Source organism: Passer domesticus, chromosome 3, assembly GCF_036417665.1.
Source record: "Passer domesticus isolate bPasDom1 chromosome 3, bPasDom1.hap1, whole genome shotgun sequence".
Classification (NCBI taxonomy): Eukaryota; Metazoa; Chordata; class Aves; order Passeriformes; family Passeridae; genus Passer; species Passer domesticus.
The window spans coordinates 72,196,416-72,215,320 of NC_087476.1; the positions used below are offsets into that span (position 1 = coordinate 72,196,416).

General features: G+C 36.6%; 1 protein-coding gene across 1 annotated transcript in view; it reads left to right on the forward strand.

The window, feature by feature from the left end:
• Positions 1-18,905, forward strand: part of GALNT2 (polypeptide N-acetylgalactosaminyltransferase 2) — a 90,255-nt gene that overhangs the window by 30,620 nt on the left and 40,730 nt on the right. The window contains exon 2 of the mRNA XM_064413880.1: positions 18,023-18,113. Within this exon, the coding sequence (XP_064269950.1) occupies positions 18,023-18,113 (91 nt within the window). The remainder of the gene's footprint in view (positions 1-18,022; positions 18,114-18,905) is intronic.

The window sequence follows — 18,905 nt, forward strand, 5'->3', positions numbered from 1 at the left end:
TCTAAACCTGCCCTTTCCAGTTTAAAACCATTCCCCTTCCATATCACTACATGCCCTTAAGCATTAGACACCAGGGAAATGAATAGAAAAAATGGCAGGTTTCAATGTTTTGTACCTTTAAAAAAGTTTTGTACCAAACCACCATATTGTGGTTTGGGTTTGTTCATCCTTTATTTCCCTTTTTCTTGTGTGTTTGGAAGGTTTCATGAAATATGTGAAGTTTTTTTGTTCTGGTGGGGTTTCTTTATTTTTTTTTTAAATTATATAAATTATATTCAGGGCAATATTGGTGTAGAAGTTAACATTGTTGAGAAAATACATCCTTTCTTTGGGGTCAGCAGGAATTACAAAAATGCAAATGAATTTACTACCAGAAAATTGAGTTTACTTACGTACTTTTTAAAATGTCTTGTATGTTGTTTTCAGGTCAGCCTGGTAGATCAGATTTAGTAGATCTTCCAATGTCTAGGAAAAGAGTGAAGCCTTTCAGGGCAAAATCCTTTAGTTCTAAGGTCTCTGAGCAGTGAAGATGGCTGTTCTCATGGCCAGATTCTCCTTTTGATGGCTTAACCCTGCTTGTACCTTGGCTGGACCATGCCCTCCCAGTCCGTTATCCAGATATTTTTGCTGTGGTGTGCCCTCAGCTTTGCTAGGTCTGCCACATGAAGAGGATTAGTGTAATTGGACTAGCAGAAGACCTTCTGTTGAACATCTGTGTTCACATGTCAGTGCTTGCATGCTCTTTGGCTTCACAATTTTTGCTTGGGTCATAGCTAACTTAACTGCGCAGCTTGGATTCCTGACTCTCATGTAATGGTTGCTTGGAAATGCTTGAAAGTGTCTTCAGTGGAAAATGAAACCAAAAGGTGAAAAGTGGTGCTCTGTTGGCACTCTGTAAGAGATTAATAGATATCTTGATGGAAGGATGAGAAGCTTATCTTCCAAGTATTCTTTGATAGTTTTGAGTCACTATTAGAAGAGCTGAGCTCTGTCAAAGCAGAGCTCCTCCTTTGTTCTCTGTTCTGTAGATCCCTGATGAGGAGCACCTGGACACAAATGATCTGTGTCCACCAGCTCTGCTCCTTAGTTTTTATTCTGTGTTCTGGGGTTCTTGCTGGCAGAGTTGATTGCTCTTGGAAAAGGCAGAACTTTTGGTGGCATTGTGCATTGGGTTTATTTTCTTTTGTATTCAGAATTAGATATATAAAACTCATTAGAAATAAGTGATAAGGTTTTTGGAACAGTTTTTCAGCTGTAACTAAACATATTGGCAATGTGAATGTGTAAGAATATCCTTCTGTGTGCTGAACCGGTGTCGAAAGCGAATTAAGAATGCAAACTACAGAGAGTCTGATATGAGAGCAGGGAAACTAATTTAGTCCTCTATTGAAAAGCAGACATGTCTTGTTTATCGATAGCATGGAGGAGCAAGGTGGTATTTTTCTTCCTGTAGATCTCTCATTTGTGTTCCCTGAGCCATGCTACATACACTGTATTTCATTTCCTGCTTCATACACTATATTTTTTACCCTAGCTACAGAAATTAATGCTAGTGTTTAACTAGTAATAAAACCACCTTGTCATCAAAAGGGTACAAGATTTCAGTACCTCTTTTAAGAGCTGGGAGCTCTTAAGGTCATACTGAACTTTGCTGAGAAGATGCGTTGTCATCAGGGATGCTGTTCGACTTTTAAGGGGATGAAAGTGTGAAAACTAAGCTAAGTAAAAATAGTCAATCTTTTATTTTATCTCCAAAGGAATGATTTTGTTAAGGGAACTAATATTTACTTTCTCTCATCTGGACTATGTATTATTCATACTGTTATATAGCTTGTAGATATTCATGATTCAGATTCATTTTGGACTTCAGAGCAGATTTATTTTTTCTGGATCCTGCAAAGCTCTGCGTTTCTTTTCATTTTGGACAACCATTTCTTATGATCTCTGTTTCCTTCCAGAAAGTTATGGTAGAATTAATCCCAAGATGCTTTTCCATTATTAAACCTGAGTACACATGGGGTTTTTTTTGTTGTTGTGGGGTTTTTTTTCCCTTTTTTTCCTAAAATGCATGTGTTTAGGTTTTGTGAGTAAACAGTATATTATATTCTTTTCCCCATCCCTTGAGAGTTCCGGATGAGCTCCTTTCTTCTGAAAAGTGTATTGACTGCTTTATGTGTGCATGTTCTGCATTTTTTTCCCTCAAATTGATTTATCTTTGCCCTCACTACAAATTTTCCTGTAATTTAACCTGTGTGGATTTAAGTAGATACAAAGGACTAATTGGTTAAAAAGGAGAAGTGTTATATTTTGTTCTGAAGAGAGTCCTTTTAATATGACATCTGAGGATTGATAGCTTATATTCTCCAGATGACCTTTTGTATTATTTCCTTGCCTCATATATTTCCTCTTCTTGATATGGTTGAGATTGTATTGGTTGTAGAGGTAGGTGCTCCCCAAAATTATTCCTAAGAATTGCGATCAGATAGGTAAACTGCTTGAAAAATACTGTGTATTTTTTGTTGCGAAGGCAGGCAAGAAAGAAAACAGCATATATACTGAAATAAGAACTACTGTTCCTCTTTTAATTTAAATCATTATATATAGAGAAATGAATTTAAAAAAAAATCAGTAAACTGTTTTAATCCAGACACCCAGTGGAATGCAATATGTGTAGGAAAACTGGACTAAGAAATATAGATTAAACAGGATACGAAAAATGTAATACTTTAACATTTTTGAGTTGAATGTGAGAAGATGCAGGCATAGGTTCATCCCTGTATAAAGGGACACTAAGAAATAAAAGATGCTGCTTGCAATCCACAAAGCTGAAAGTGTGGTAACCAGGGTACTATTTCTAAATACTATATTCAATAGATATGTCTTGAATAATAGTTGATAAAATTTTGTATCCTAGGCTTAAAAAGTCCACTCTGCTTTTTACTTAGCGGTGTCAAGGGTATCTCATTACTCCATGAATCCAATTTTATTATTAGTTAAAATATTTCTGAAAAGCTCTGTGAAAGAATATTTGAAAACATAAAACTTGAATTGTGTTATTTCTTTTCAGTGTGGCTAGCAGCAGTGGTTTGTAGTCAGTGGAATGAACTGATGTTTAAGACAGAATCAATATCTTCCATTCAAGTGTAGTGTAAATTCAGTATATGAGTTTCTCTGTAAGTTTATCTTTGCCTCAAGCAGGTTGATTTCATAAATGCAAGATCTTCCTGTGTCCAAAAATAATCAATAAACCTGTCTGTGTACACTGCTTCAGGCTTACTTTAACCAAGAATTGAACCAAGATCATTCTCAAGTTGTTGTTTGTAGCAGTGCATTTAATAAGATGTTCCTATTACTGTATCTGAAGAGAATTTAAACCAAGGACCTGATTAACAAGCAATTTACTTAAAATGCTTTTCCTTAAGTGAATTTATGGCTCTTATTTTAGGTTGTGGATTTTAACAAATGTTCAATTTATTATTGTTGTTCACCTACTTAAACATAATTCTAAGTTTATTATTAAATTCCTGCTTATGACGGACAATTCACCTATTTCATCTTTAGCATCTTTTCACTAACTCAACCAGAAAAGAGAATTCTCTTGGTGGTAATGAAAGCAGCTGATACAAAAATAACCACAATAATTCCAAACCAATTTATTGTTTTGTTTGCCTATGAAGGGAAACTCTTGGCCATTTTTCTGTGTGTAAGAAAGCTTAAACGCTGCCTCTATATAATCTCAGCATTATTTACAAATATGTCCCCTTGCAACAAATGGTTGGCACTGGATATATAGCTGATAATGGGTTTTTGAGTGTTTTGCCCTAAATGCTGATGGTAGAGGGGTCACAAGTATGAGAGAGTGTAAAATCAGTAATTTCTCTGCATGTGGCTCTGAAGCAGTAGCAGAAAATAGGCAGTGTTTAATAGAATACAACCACCTGGATTATCATGTATAGATTTTTCAGCCTATGCTTGTGGTAAGCAACTCCTTTGTATAACATCAGCAGTTAAAAATGTGTCATGAAAGGGAAGGGGACAGGATTGGAACAGGTTGTGATGTTAGGTTGAGGAAATAGAGCTATTGACTTTCAAAAGCAGTATCGGAGACAATTGCTGTAACCTACTCCTGGTTGTGTTACAGCTTGATTCAGTGGTACCTGATCAATTTGAGCATCAAGGAATTCTACTCTGATTTTAAGGACTGATTAATCCTTTTTGAGGGAAGGAGTGTGGTTGTGTGAGTGGAAGGGAAAAAAAGGAAGAAGGCTGGAGACATCAAGGAATATTGCTTGGGACCAGCAAAGAGGTATCAGATGCTTGGCTTTTGGAAAGAAGCATACAGTGACTGGAGAAGTTAACGTGTATCTCCCCCTTCTTAAACTGTTTGTAAATGTTCCTTTGTGTGTTTCTGTAAATTTAGGGGATTTTCTCTTTCTGGTTTTCTCTAGCACTTCTTTTTTACAGCTTTAATCTCAACTTGTGGATAATATCTATCAACAGAATAACACACGCTATAAGAGCAGGTGATCTAATCTATGTCTCTGTCTTTATCTGTGCTTTCCTCCAAGTGAAAAATAAATGAGTTTTCAAGGGATCTGTGTATTTAATAATAAACCTTTTAAAGCTGCTGTTATCTAAAACATATGTATCCAGTAGTGAGAATTAAGTGTCAAAGAAAGACTTACTTTGGATTGTTACTTGGTGGTTCGGAAGTTTTTTCTTCATTTTCTCTAGGAAGTTTCAGGTTTTTTTCTGGTTTTGCATGTGTGTATCAGGCTTTTTTTAGGCCTTCCTCTTGACCCAGAAAACTCTTTTGATGGACTATCATGTTATTTTCTTTTTTATTAGTCCCTCTCATTCTGCTTTTGAATCTGTTGCTCAATTCAAAATAGACTTCAGTGTGTCATCTTTGACAAGCTGTTTGAAAGAAACTAGACAATGTGGCAGATAAGGGCAGATCAGATTATGACTTCCCTGAAGGAAGGGGAATTTAAATATTTGTAGCTCCTTGTGGGTTAAGATTAGAAAGCCTAATTTCTCATGGCCTTAGTTTATAAAAATGCTTCTACTTGTGTAGTTCTGTTACCCGTGGTAGTCTTAACTGAAATATTAAATTCTGGTAAAGGTGCATCTAGGCTGCAATTCAACTATCAGTTTGGATATGTGAGTCAAAATATAAGGAATTTTGACAGATCATATTTACTCATTAGTCTAGAAATAGCTTTTGAGTTATTAGACTGTGTGAGAAATGTGCTGCACACTACTTCTCTGAAGCTCAGTTTGTGACGCTCAGCTTGTGTGTGATGGCTCAATATTTTGGTTGAATAGAAATATAAAGCAAATTAGAAGCAAAATGGGGTAAGGCATTAGAGCAATGTGTGGGATTCTAAAACGTGGTGGCTCTAATTTTTTTGACAGCGTGACTGGTCTAAAAAGTCAAGCCAGTTGACTGTACCCACTTTGTTTATCCACACTCTTCAAAGCAAGTCATTGAAAAGATAGGACATTCTGACTCATGTAGTTCAATTCATCCAAGTTTGATGAACAACTTGTTTCTTATTCTCTAAATATTTTAGGATCTCTTATCTTTAAGGACTTTTCTAATTCCTATGATTATTTATTCTACTAGCTAAATTTGAGATTGCTGCTGTGGCTTTGGTTCAAGATGGTTATTACTATTGTTTTTCTTAAGTTTTGTGAATTCTTCTTGCTCCTTAGGTTTTGGTTTGGTTGTTTGTCTTTTCTTCTTTGTGGTAATCTCTTAATTTTGTTATTTGCTCTTGTGCTGTGATTGATTTCAACTCTTCTCTCCTGCCAGAGACCAATTAATTTTTTTTTTTCTTCTATAATCTAGTGGAAATTTAAATTTGTTGCACTTTTGAAAGTATACTTGTTCTCTTACCCTGTGCCTCCCCCTAGTTTTCTAGTACAAAGTAAGTGTGTGATTAACTCTGTACGTGCATGTATGTTTTTGTGTGTGCATATATATGCATATATGCATTCATGCACATCATACACATCAGTACAAGGAGTCTTTCTCCTCAAATCCTTTTATTTTCTCACCTACTTTGGGCAGACTTAATTGTCAGTATATGGTCATATATAGTGAGAAGAGGTGGAGAGCTCAGTGTTAAAAATAGTGGGGTAGTATGTGTTGTGAAAACACTAGATGATAGGAGTGACATTTTGCTCTTGTCTGTTATATACCATTAATGACTTCCAAACTATGTGATTGCTTTGATCTCATCTTTTGACATTTTTTGACCTTAAGTTTTATGTTCCATGTATTCAAAGGTATTCTAGAGAGTGGTAGCTCATAAAATTCTGCAGAATGGTTGAAATTTTCCCTGAGAAGTTTCTAATAGTTTGAGTTAGGCAGCCTGAAAGCAGAGTTTAGGTTAGGAGTAATTTTTCCTGTTGGAGTCTTCTGAGTTGTTAAATTTCAAGACTTTTTCATATTTTGGTAGGTTTGAGAGCAACAAAAAAGCTTTCTACACTGCACTTGGCTTAGCCATCATGCTTGGATCAGGCTTTAAATCTGGCTCTCCCCCTCTTAGGTCAGTCTCCATGATAAGGGCTCTTTATGGGGGTTGTGTGAGATCATCACTAAGGGTGCACAGTTGCTGACCTCTCCTCTGAGGGACTGCGAATGAATAGGCCATAACTTCAGCAACCTTTTGTTGTTAGGCTTAGCATCCAGAAGGAGGTTTTTCCATCTCTCTTCAGAATGAGATTAACTCCAGTGTGCTTGCATGGTGTGAAATTGCCTTGCTGCTTGCAAGTGTGCAGAATTCCTTGAGTACCTCAGTAAATTGCCCAGTCTTTTCTAAATTTTTTCCCCCTTGGTTTTTTCCATGAATAAGTTTGTGTATTGTTAACTTTATGTGCTCCCAGGCGTGATACATATCTGATACACAGTGGGAATATTGAATATTTTGCACACAGGACCTAAAATGTATCTAAAGAGCTCAATTTATACTCTTGGTGTAACATTTGCCTGAAATTACTGCTTCCCTTTGTGCCTTATAATGTGCCTTTGCTCAGGGCTGAACTAACAGTATCCCAGCTTGAAGGACTACTTTTTCTGAGAGAACAGACAAACTAATGCAGCCCAGATTGGCAGTGCTGTGTGTGAGGAGCAGCAAGGCAAAATGCCCGATTTCCTGCCTTGAAGCCTGGGTCTGTGTGTGGTTGAAATTTTACTTATAGTGTTCTAACATTAGCTTCCTGTAATAGCATTAGTTTGACTGTTAACCTCAGTAGACAAAAAACCTCCAGTCTTTTTCTTTTCCAGTTCCAGCCTTATTGCAGAATGATGTCTTTCAAAAGAATAATCAGTTTTGTTCTGTGTTGAGCAAAGATAAAAAGATATGCATTGCCTACTTCAGGTAGAAATCTTAGTACTAAAGTTTGGCATAAAAAAATTGAAGTATAGAGATCCGTTATCTCAGTAGTGATTAAGATTTCTTCCTTCTGATGTAGGGGTCTGTCTTCCACTCTTCTTGTCTTCTTTGTGATAGGCATTTGTTTCCTTATGGGATTGAGTTTTGATTTAGTAGTGCAGACTATTGTGGATGAATGATGCTGTCCGGGTCTGGCAAAAATCAAAGATGTTATTGGCAATCATCAGTGTGAATTTTGTAGTATGGAGCCTTTAATGTTTAATGCATTAATAGATATCATTTTTTGTCAGAATTTTTGAACTGGAGTAAAACTTTACACTAGCTGTGGACAATAATTTTTTTTGAGTAAAAATCTATAGTTAAACACAGATGCCGAAAAGAGATACTCTGTACTGTGTCACGTGCCCAGAGCTGCAGAGACCTGATCATAAATCCTAGTGTTGGGATGGAAGGAAAATATGCAGAGAGTTATTGAAGGTAGAAGTCATCTGTCAAGCACAAGCTTTCTCTGAAGGTTATTTAATTAGAGGAGTTACTAAGTAATTTTTCAGACTCCCGGGACTTATTCCATCTCTTTGTGTTCAAAGATGACCTCCTTGAAACAGAAGGAAATGGTTTCATTGTTTTTCAATGCCTTGATTTCTGAATCTGAAGATTAAGCTTTTTCCATTCTAAAAAAGTCAAGATTTTTGTATCAGTCTTGCTTTCCCCCCTCCCCATTGTTTTCTTAGAGACCAACACAATGCTTTTGCATTCTACAGAAAAGTTCCAAGACATGGCAACTTTAATTCCTTTGTCTCAGTCTATCTTTACTTTCCTTATGCCTGTGGTAACCTTCCATTATGGCTGAGAAAATGTGGTATGATCTTGTGTTGCTTTATTGCATTGTTGTTCTATGGATCTCATCCAGCAAACTGTTAAATGCAACTTGTTTGGGTTTTTTTTTTTTCCTTTCTTTTTCCTTAATGCAAGATTGTTAAACCAAGAAAAACTATTTCTATGTTGTTTTGGTATAATATATAACCTTTCCCCTTTGCTAACAAACTGTAGATGTGACTGTCACAGCAGTTTTTGTTTTAGATGTAATTGCATTTCTGATGTTCTTTTGATGTCAGTTACATTTGCAAGTTTAATATTTATAAAATAAAGCAAAAGGGATTTTGTTCCAATTGCTTTCTGCTTCTGCTCTCTGTGATTCAAGATGCATGTACAAGTTATGGGGATTTTTTTTTCTTCTTTTTTGCTGCATCTGGTTCTTGCATTGCTGGGGAGCGATTTTCTTATTGTTTCATTCAGATGTGTATAGGTGGAGACTTACCAATGCTTGTGTTACTGGAATACTTCAGTATACTTACATTTTTGAATGCATTCATGTCGAGTTCTGCTTATTTACTCAGTACTTGAACTTTTTTTTTTAATTCACTTCAGTTCCCTGGACTTCCAGAAAATATGACACTTTCTCGTATAAGTAAATATTAAAACAAAATTTTGCTTTCTGTGCTTTCTCCTTTCTTCCTGTGCTAAAGCTTTTTTTATTTTCTTTTTTTTTCTTTAGCGAGTCATTCTTTAGAGAGCTAAGAGCAAACAGTGATGAGTTTGAATTCAAAGAGGATTAGGGGTAGGACTTTGAAATACAGACTAATTCCTCAGACACTTCTGATACTGTAGAATTAACAAGAGGTGGCATTAAATGATGCCTGAGCATTTGTTGAGTAATTGCCTCCTTTCAAGGAAGGGAAATTTGTAGTGGTTTTGGGTGATGGGTAGTTTAATGTTGTAACGAAACTTGTAATCCTTTACTTGTAATGGGAATACCCTTTCCGCACTTTTTCCCTGCTACCCTAGCTTTGCATCCAGTATCTCAGATAATTTAGTGGTTACTCTTGTGGTTTAGAAAATCCCACCCAGTGAAATGATACATCCATACCTCTCCCCAGCTCACTGTCAAGTCAGCCAAATGAGTTGGATGAGCTGATGTGCCACACCAGTGTCTGTAAGGGGAGCAGTGGGGACAGTCCAGCAGGGAATGGAGATGTGGTGAGGTGTGAACAGCTCCTGTCAGCAGCAGCTGCCTTGTCAGAGTAAGCAGCACCAGCTCCATGCTCGCTGTGCAAAGCATTGCAGTGGTTTAGGATGATGTTGTCCTGCTTTCTTTCTGTTACTGGACTAGTTGTTCCATGGGATCTTTCATCTGCTCTGTGTAGAATCAACTAGGATTATTAAAGAGGAGTTTAGTCTAATCTCATAAATTTTTTGAATTACATGGTTTCTGTACCTCTTGGATCTGAATTGGGGCCTGTGTACTTGTAGTCAGCTACTTGAACATTCAGGTTTCGCGTCTTGGAAAGCACTTGAGTGAGAAAATCAATGTGCACAATAATTCTCAATCAAGAGCTATGGACTTTGAAAGAAACACAGTGGTCAGATACAGTTTGTGTATCAAGCCATGGCCTGTTTGGAAGCTGTTGCCACTTTTTCTTCCTTTTCCCATTCCAGAAACCCATTAATTAACACAAAAACAGAAAACAACAACAACAACAAAAAAACAAATAAGAAAGAGAAATATTACTTGCAAATATTATAAATTATGGGATAGGAATGCTATAATTATTGCTGCTGCCTAAGTATGTACTTCAAAGCACTTTTTAACTTACATCAGATATGATAACAAAATGTTCCTTGGAGGTGAATATAGCAGTAAGATGTTTTTATCAAGTTGCAAATAGTAAAGTTTTGTTTCTCAACCTTTCCTTTTTGCTATTGAAGTTTTGGGGTTTTTTTTTTTTTGCTTGCATATCTCTAATAGATCACCTCAATCAGCTCCCTTTTGATTGATGATATTTTGTGATTAATATGTTCTTGGATTTTTTTTCCCCAATGTAGCACAACTAAAAGATCAATTTAAGCACTATTACCACTGAGTGTGCACTTACTGTATAAATCATGTAACTGTGTCTGCACTGACAAATACTTTTGGAATAGAAGGCTGTTTTCAACATTATTTAAAAAAAACCCATGAATTAACTTTTCAAGGAAATGTCTGTTGTCAACATCAATATTTCCTTTTGGAAACTAAAATTGAGTGATAATAGCCTTTGATGTTCCCCTTAATTGAAAAAAATCACTGCAAATGTTTTGTGATGTTTTATTTTCATAGTTTGTGGCAGGTAGTGCAGACAAGTGAGGGGTTTTTGAGACATGATAAATTTAACAGGAAATACTGGGTCCTGTTTGTGACCTGCTGCCATTCTTACAGGTGCTTATTCCTTGCTTTCAAAGCTTTTGGTGCACTTGAGATTATTCCCTTCTATCAGTCCCAGTACCCTTACATGTTTCTCCCACTCTTCTTCCCTCCCCTCTCTTCTTGCCGTCTATCCTTGTATGCAGCCTCATGAATTATGAGGATTGAGTGATCTTAGAGAAAACAGTAAAGCGTTTTCATGGCTGCTCTGCAGTGGTTTTTTGTCCATTTGTGTTCTGTCTGGTGTATGAGACCTTCCCCTCACTTCTGCTGCTTCTGTGGAGAGGTGACAATCAAGCCAGAAGAGACCCATTTTGCTTTTTGCTGCTTGGGCACTGCACAGCAGGTGCCGATTCTGCTTCTGTCTGTGGTGGCCACTGTGGAGATCTTTGGTTGGCACAGCTTTTTTGGGCATGAAAGACTTCAATAGAAGTAGCCTCTAGCAAGACGATGTGTTTTTACCCACACTTTATCTGTGTGTGGGGGGACTGTCATTTTATTGTCTTGACTGTCAGTCTGACAATCTCTTCAGCTCTAGCAGTGTTTCTTCACTGTAGAGATAAAGGAAATGAAAGGGGTGTTCTAGTTTCTGGGGTTTATGTTTTTTTTTTGTTTCCTCTTTCTGGTGATATGTTAGATTGTCAATTTTGTAAGGCAAGTAGTGTTTAATTCTCTGCTATTCTGGTAGGTCATAAGGTTGTTTTGACATTCATTACTAGAGTGGATGAAGTCTCTAGGCCAAAGGAAACATGGTTTATTAGAGGTCAACTGGAGCTGGGTACCTGAATTCTCACGAAGCTGTAAAAGTGTTGTGGGTTTGGGTTTTTTTAATTTATTGACAGGTTCTTGGAGAAAAAATTAGTTTTTTGTAAAATGCTGAAATACAATCTAAAACTGTATAGCATTTGTGGGCTAATCAGTTAATCTAGTGTATGTTATACCAGTGTGGATATTTGGGAGAGAAGTCATGCTATTATTTTTAGGGAACTAATGAAAATTTGAAGATAATCTAAACTATACTTGCATGTAAATCTTCATATTTAATATGCATACAAATCTTCATATTTAATAATTTATCTATACTTCTTGAATAGCCTGACCTGCTGTATCTGGGGTTTTCTGTTGCTCCTTGGCTTTTGTCAGTTGAGTAGGTCTGTTGTGCCCAGAAATAAAGTTGAACCCAGATTTCCAGTTGATCCCAATTGATGTACAAATAAATCTTCAACTGCAATGTTGGATCAGATCTTCCTCAGAGAATATGTGTACTTGTTTTCCAGAAACTGCAAATAAAGCATTATTTTTTAAATCCCATTCTAGGTTTAGAAAATGACATGTTTTATGGTTGTTTTAGTACTTTAGAAAGTGCTTGTAAGCTACAAAATATGTACTTTGCACTAAGTTAAGGTAACATTTACAGGGAATGGTAGGACACTAAGGCATTTAATTTTGTCTAGAGAGTACAGCTTATAGTAATTGCCATTTTTAAAGTGTTTTGAGTGTATTAACTGAGAGTATATCTAAACACATTTCCTATATACGGAGCTGTCAAGGTACAATCTTCTTGATGCTTTTCCCTGGCTGCTCTTTTTTTTTGAGAATACAAAATTGTCTTCTTATGAGGGCTGTATGTGCTTCCTCATGTTGGAAGTTTCTATTTTTGTTTTGAGTACTCAAAGAGATTAAAAGAATGTGCCTTTGACAATAATTTACTTACTCTGAGTAAATGAGTAAGAATGAAAATTAAATTTTCTTTACTGTAATAATTTTGGACTCTAACAGTGATAATCAAATAGTGCAAAGTATATAGTTTTTCAGTGTTCAGGCTTCGCTTCTTGGTGTGCTTGGAAGTGTCTGCTTTAGTATGCTAAGCAGGTTGGCAGTCAGAGGCAGTTAACATTTTTTATTGGAGATTTCCTGCTTGTCTTTTCTGTAAGAAGCAGCATTCCAGGCATTTTCAGAAGATACTTTATCTCTGTTTTGTATAAAACGTTTTTGCTGAGAAGGGAAGAAGTGGGTGCCCCATAATGTAATTACATTAACTTGCTAGAGTGCTTGCCTGGCACACAGGAAAGCTGGATTAATTTACTGCAGCAGGAGAGACTGGAGTTGTGTTTCTGGAGACTCCTTGGGAGGCAGAGTGAGTGCTGGGTCAGAAGTCAGGCTGAGCTGGACACTGGACCCTGCTGAAGGTCCTCCTGTGTTGGAAGGAACTGGTGCTTCAGAGCTTACTTTGCTGATGTGATGGGTAATTAAAAGATTGTGAACTGAATTGGGGTGGGGGAAGGGCACATAGCAAATATAGAAGGAGATACTAAGTAGTAGCAAAGAACCTTGGGCTTATTGTGTCAGTGTCTTAGTCAGCTGTCAGATTCTCCTTGTCTTTCAGTCTTTTTCTTAGGAGAAGCCTTTATGCTTAGTTTAGGGATGTAAACTTCAGCAAGCATTACGCTGTTGCAATGTCAAGTGCTGCTCCACACAACATGGAAGTGCTTCTGTTTGTCTGGTCCCAATTATGTGGTCAGACCAGAAGTGTATGAAGTCCTGAGAGGAGTCATCTTGCAGTGAGAGCACCCCTTCCAAACCCATCAATTGGTGTGACTGTTCTGTACTGCTGGGTGCAGCACAGCCTGGTATTAGTCCAGCTGGATCAAATGCTGCTCTTTGAAGGTGCTGCCAGTATTGACCTTCCTCTTAGAAAATCACCACTAGAAGAAAATCTGTCTGCAGTAGCCCACACCTAAAAACAAGTTCTAAAATGGATATTAAGACTGAACATGTATTTTGTTCAACAAAAAGACATTTCTCAATTATTTTCTCTGAGTATCTGCCTTACCAGGTAGACAGCACATAACTCCCAGACATCTCTTGTGCCCAAATGTTGCATGCTGTTCAGCATCTAGGTTGCCTGTGAGAGGAATGGATGGTATTGAGAGCACAGTCAGCTCCCACTTGAGATATTTACAAAGTCAAGAGCTTTTCAGAGATCTGTGTTGAGTTGCTACTTGTAAGGTCTGTGATATCTTAATGTATCTATGGATATTTCATGTTGTTAAGTCATTCTCTTGATAGGAAGCCACTGTGGGGTTGAAATCTCTGCTATAAAGAGATCTAGTTTGTAGCAGTTAAATGTCAAATCCGTGATACTAGAAACTATAATTAAAAGGAAAAAAGTATTGTGGGACAAAAATAAGAAAAACAGTAGTAGATTTAAGTGTGATTTAAATTTTTTTTTAATATCGAAGCAATGCCTAGGGACCTGGAACAGTTTAAAATTGGTTTGATGCTAAGTGAAATAACAACTGACTAATTTCTTTGCAATGCTTGTAAGGAATATAATAGTCAATGCATACAAATATACCAAAACTAAAGGGAAGTGGTATAGAAGATTTAAATATTGGTAATGAAATAATCCACTGATGTACATCTGTGTATAATTACAGCTTTCTAAACTCAAATTGAGTACTCCTGGAATATGATCATGTCTTGTTGTATATGTGTAGAAATGCTGTGAAAAATGTTTGAATCCTGCTTTGAATTTGAACTAACTCATCCTTTGCCTGCAGCAGAGGAGCTACAAATGTGTAACTAATAATTTCCTGAAACTAGACTCAAAAAAGCTTGATGTTGCATCTTCAACATATCTCAAATTCAGTCTTCCAGCTAGTCTTAATGGAGTGAGTTGAGCAGGGGAAGAAAAGTGAGCTGTAGTAGATATTTGCCAGTAGATGTGGGCTTTCGGAGGCATGCAGAGCTTACAGAGTCTTGAGAGAAAAAGTTGCAGCAACTCTGTGATTAACCAGCCTAAAAAACCTCCACCCCACCTTCAGATTAGTCAATTTACCATAATGAATTGTGCAAGGTTATGGCTGCAAGGAATGTTTTAACAAATTGTTAAATAAATGTGTATCCCTTAGTTTTAGAGTTTTAGGAATAGCAAAGGTATTTAGAGAATTAAATAAATTACATTTATTTGTTATGTTAAAAATATTACCATAATATCTTTAATATTTCCCACGGAATGGACTGGAAAGGTTGCATTTTGGTTTTTTGCATGTCTTCTGCTACTGAGTCAGAAATTAATGGGAAGTAGTGACATGATGTGTAAAATTAAAATATGCCAAATCCCTGCAACACTTGCATTGTAGCTGGTGTGCACTTATTTTCTTGTCAATATGTGTGCTAGCCTAAGAAAATAATGATATGAGCAATGGCTACAAAGGTTTTATTCTAGTGGTGTTCTGTGTCCATCTAATGTGTGGTCAATATCTGCTAGTTGGCAGCTACCTTTTTCAATAACTTCAAAGTGGTTGTCCATGTGCATTTACATACCGAGTTGTAGCCTGAAATTGCCAGCTCTTTTAAAAAATGCCAGGAAAATATTATTTTAAAGTATTGGTAGTATTTTAATGTAGAAAAATACAGTAACCTTTTCTTTTTAATTTTTATTCATTGAATCTCCCTCTTGTGCTCTCATGATGAAAGAGCTGTGCCTCCTCTTAAGCAGTTTAAGTTGCTTTCAATCTCCCCTATAGCTTAGCTTCCTGTATGAATGAGTTTTGTCATCGCCAGCATTGTTGTCTTGTACCAAGAAGATTACTCCTCAAAAGCAAGTGGCCTTTTAAGATCACATTAGAAATTGAGATTTTGTTTCGCTTGAGGCAAGCTGAAAAAGCAACTCTGTCTGTAGTGATGGCAACATGGTAATGCCATTTGAACATGTGATTGATTCCTATATAGCAACAAATTACCATGCTGAAGCACTTTGCAATCAATGTTATGAAGGAACTGGGAGTGTTTATGCCTATGGTTTCAATAGCTGCTTGCATCTCTTTTCACGCTCTCAAGTTCTTGCTAAAGCATATAACATTGTTTGCATCTAAAAGGTAGGGGTTTCCCACATGTATCTTCCAAAGTTTTAATTGGATGAAAGTTAGTGCTTACAACAGTGTGTCAGTTTTAACTAAGTTGCTGATTTTAGAGCCATAAAGTGCTAATCTAGGGCACAAAGCTCAAGGTAAATATCTCTTCATTCCCTATACTCTCCCATCACAATGCTGTTTTATAAGGAGTCTTAGGAGGCAAGCTGAGCATCAAGCAATATGCAGTGGCAACTTCAATCCTTGCAGCTTGGCTCACCTCAAAATGTCTGAAGGCTGTACCAAATAGTTTCCTGAAAGGGTCAAATTTATAAGAATTCAAAATGGCATTTAACCATATGATTTCTGAATCTAACTTTACCTTTGGCAGTTTGTTTTATAAAAAATAGAGCACAACAGCAACAAAATCCAAAGGGGAAGCACTTGATAAATAATTTTTCTCAATGGCACATGCATCTTACCTAGAAGATTAATGGGACGGCAGAGTTTTACCCCAAAGACTTAAAGGGAGAGGGACAATGAGGAAGCACTCAATAGTTTGTTTTGTTTAATTACAGGAGAAACCCTTGCATTATTACTTTTATTATTATTTCTACTGTTTAGCATGTGTTTTGCATTTATTTTTCAACTTACATGTTTTTTTAGACTCATTACAGTCATCTGGAATAGTAAAGAGCTTCATTGAATTTTGCAGCTACAGTTGATAACTTGGATTTCAATTTCTGTAGTGTCTTGAAAATGGTGCACAAAGCCAAATAATGAGTGAAATACAGCTTTCTCAAAACACAAGTATGTATTTCACTGTGCTGGTAGAACTCAGTGCACAGTGACATATAATTTCCCTCATCAGTGTGAGTCATAAACATTTTCTTGAGATGTGTTGTGTGGTTTCAGGAGTGTGTTTTTGTGTTGGTGTGGATTTTCTTTGTTATTTTTATTGTTATTGTCCTAAAGCTTTCTCTAAACAGAGGTATCAATTGATATCCACAAGGCACAGTAGCCCAAAGGATGTATCAAAATGAGGATATGTAGTAATGTAGTATAAGAACCTGTTAAAATTCCTTTTCTCGAGGACCCTTGGTGCACGATGCTATGAAAAGCATGCATATATATATATAGTAGTACTCAGTTTTTAACCAATTTAGCTGTATTTCTTTGGGGCAGGGGGGAAGCATCTGTATTTAGTTTTTAATTTCAGTATTTTAGAAATATTATATTTAGCGTTTTTCAACATATTTCTAAATATTTGTGCCAACTTAGCACTTAAAGACTTAAGCTGAATTTACATTGGAAAGTTCTGAGATGCCTGGGGACAAGCTGAAATGGTATCATTTGTGGTTGAAATGTTCCCCAGCATAACTTAGGCCAGTTCCAACTACTTACTATTCCATCAAAGAATTCCCCAGATGTGGCTTAGGAGCTGGGACAGCAGAGATATTTTCCAGTATGCACTTCACACACCATCACCCTGCTCTGGAGACTCTGGCAGTTTTCTGTGAGAGATGAGAATTGTTCTGCACTGCTTGGCTTTGGTGCACTCAGTGGTTGGTACAGGCGTAGTGTTGTATCTTCTTGCATGCTGTAGTGAAGGTCTTGTCTTCCTCAGGATACTGCCAATATAACTGGTTTTATAGACGGGACTCCTTTGTTGCAGATTTAGAAAAGGAAACGGAATTTCTTTTGGCAAGTGTGCAAGAACAACAGAAGCTGATGGCACTTAAATCAGCTGGCTAAGTGTAGTGTGCAAATTGGCCTACAGTCCATGCAGTTGCTAGTTTTTCCGTTCTAAAGTTAGCCTCTTCTCCACTTCTTCCAAATGCTTAATGGGGTAATTCCAGCTTCATATTTGTATTTTTGTGGTGATAAAAATGCAAAAGTGTGGTGGTCAGGGATTTTTTATTCTTTCCCTGTAGAAATGAAAATGAGTTTTATAGGTTCAGAATAAATGCTGGAAATTGGAGGAGGGTGTTGGTGAAACTATTTGCCCCCCACCCATCTAAATCATCAATATCTCTGCAATCACAAATCCAGCAGAGTTGCATGTGAAGCCCAGAATAAATTCCAATGATGTTAACACATGAAAATATTTTGGAAGTATTTTTTCAATAGTAAGTCTACCATTCTGGATATAATTGCTAGATAACCTGATTTCTCTTTTCAAATAACTTTCTGTTTAGGCTGTTCCTTGTTAGAGCAGGGCTTTCTTCAGGTCTTGCTTAACCTTTTTGCCCATGTAGCTCCTTGGAACATAACGGGTTAAAAGAATTCCATCTTTCCTAATAGATTTCCTTTTTTTTTTTTTTGAAGAAGAAGAATTTTTACATAAATTAACTGCAAAAGTATGACTCAATTTTTGTTGTGTTTTTCAAGAAATTGAGAGAATAATCATTGTTTCTCTTAAAATCCTCGTTTTCTCGGAGTTTAAAATCTGGAAAACCTAGTTTACTTTGGAGACACAAAACTAAATTAAGATTATTTTAAAGATTATGTACTTTTTTCAGGAGGACCCAAATGATATCGACCCCAAAAGGAAAGAAGTACGTGGCAATGATGTGGAAGACAAGGCACAAAGTGTGGAGACACTGCCTCCAGGTATTGCAGTAAGATTTGTTATGAAAGATCCATAGCCATAAAACATTTATCAGTGAAAGTCATAAAACACTGCAGTTGTTCTGATTCTAATAATTCTTTGTTTGAAAGTGCTAGAATTATTTTAGTGCCATGTACTTCTCCGTGCTTATGGCTTCAGCGTCCTTAAATCTTACCTGCTTCACTGCTCCTTTGAGATAAAACAATAGGGAGAGTGGTTCTTTGCTAGTATGTTTGTGTTGTCCTTCAATAGGTTTGAGATACTGTAAAAGCCTCTGGTACAAAAGTAGTCCATTTCTTTTGGTGGATGATGCTGGCAGGCAACAGACAAGTCACCTTGGGACTGTTATTTTGACTGAAGATTCAGCCAAGGTTCATACTTTTTTAGGTTTTTTTCTAGCTTTTGATTTGGCAGATTTTCCTAACTGTGCTGCTGGTGTACTTGATTTTTTCCTCGTGCTTGCTCAGTATTTGTCATGTGCTGGAAAATAACAGAGCAACGTGATTTTTATTTTGTTTGAGTGAAATACTCATGCCTTCAGGATGAGTTAGGAAAATTAAGTGTTAAGGAATCTTCATTTCATGTGAATGCTTCTGTAAACTTCTTTTGCTACTTAGCTGTTTCACATCAAAGAGATTTCATATATCACTACAATTGACATACTAAAGCATACAGAAAAATGAAAATTTAACTGGAATATTTTACACAATTGAAAAAGTTTAATCTGTGACAAGGACAACTTCTGATGAGATAGCATCACAGGTTTTGCTTCTCTTCTGTGAATTCTCATGTTT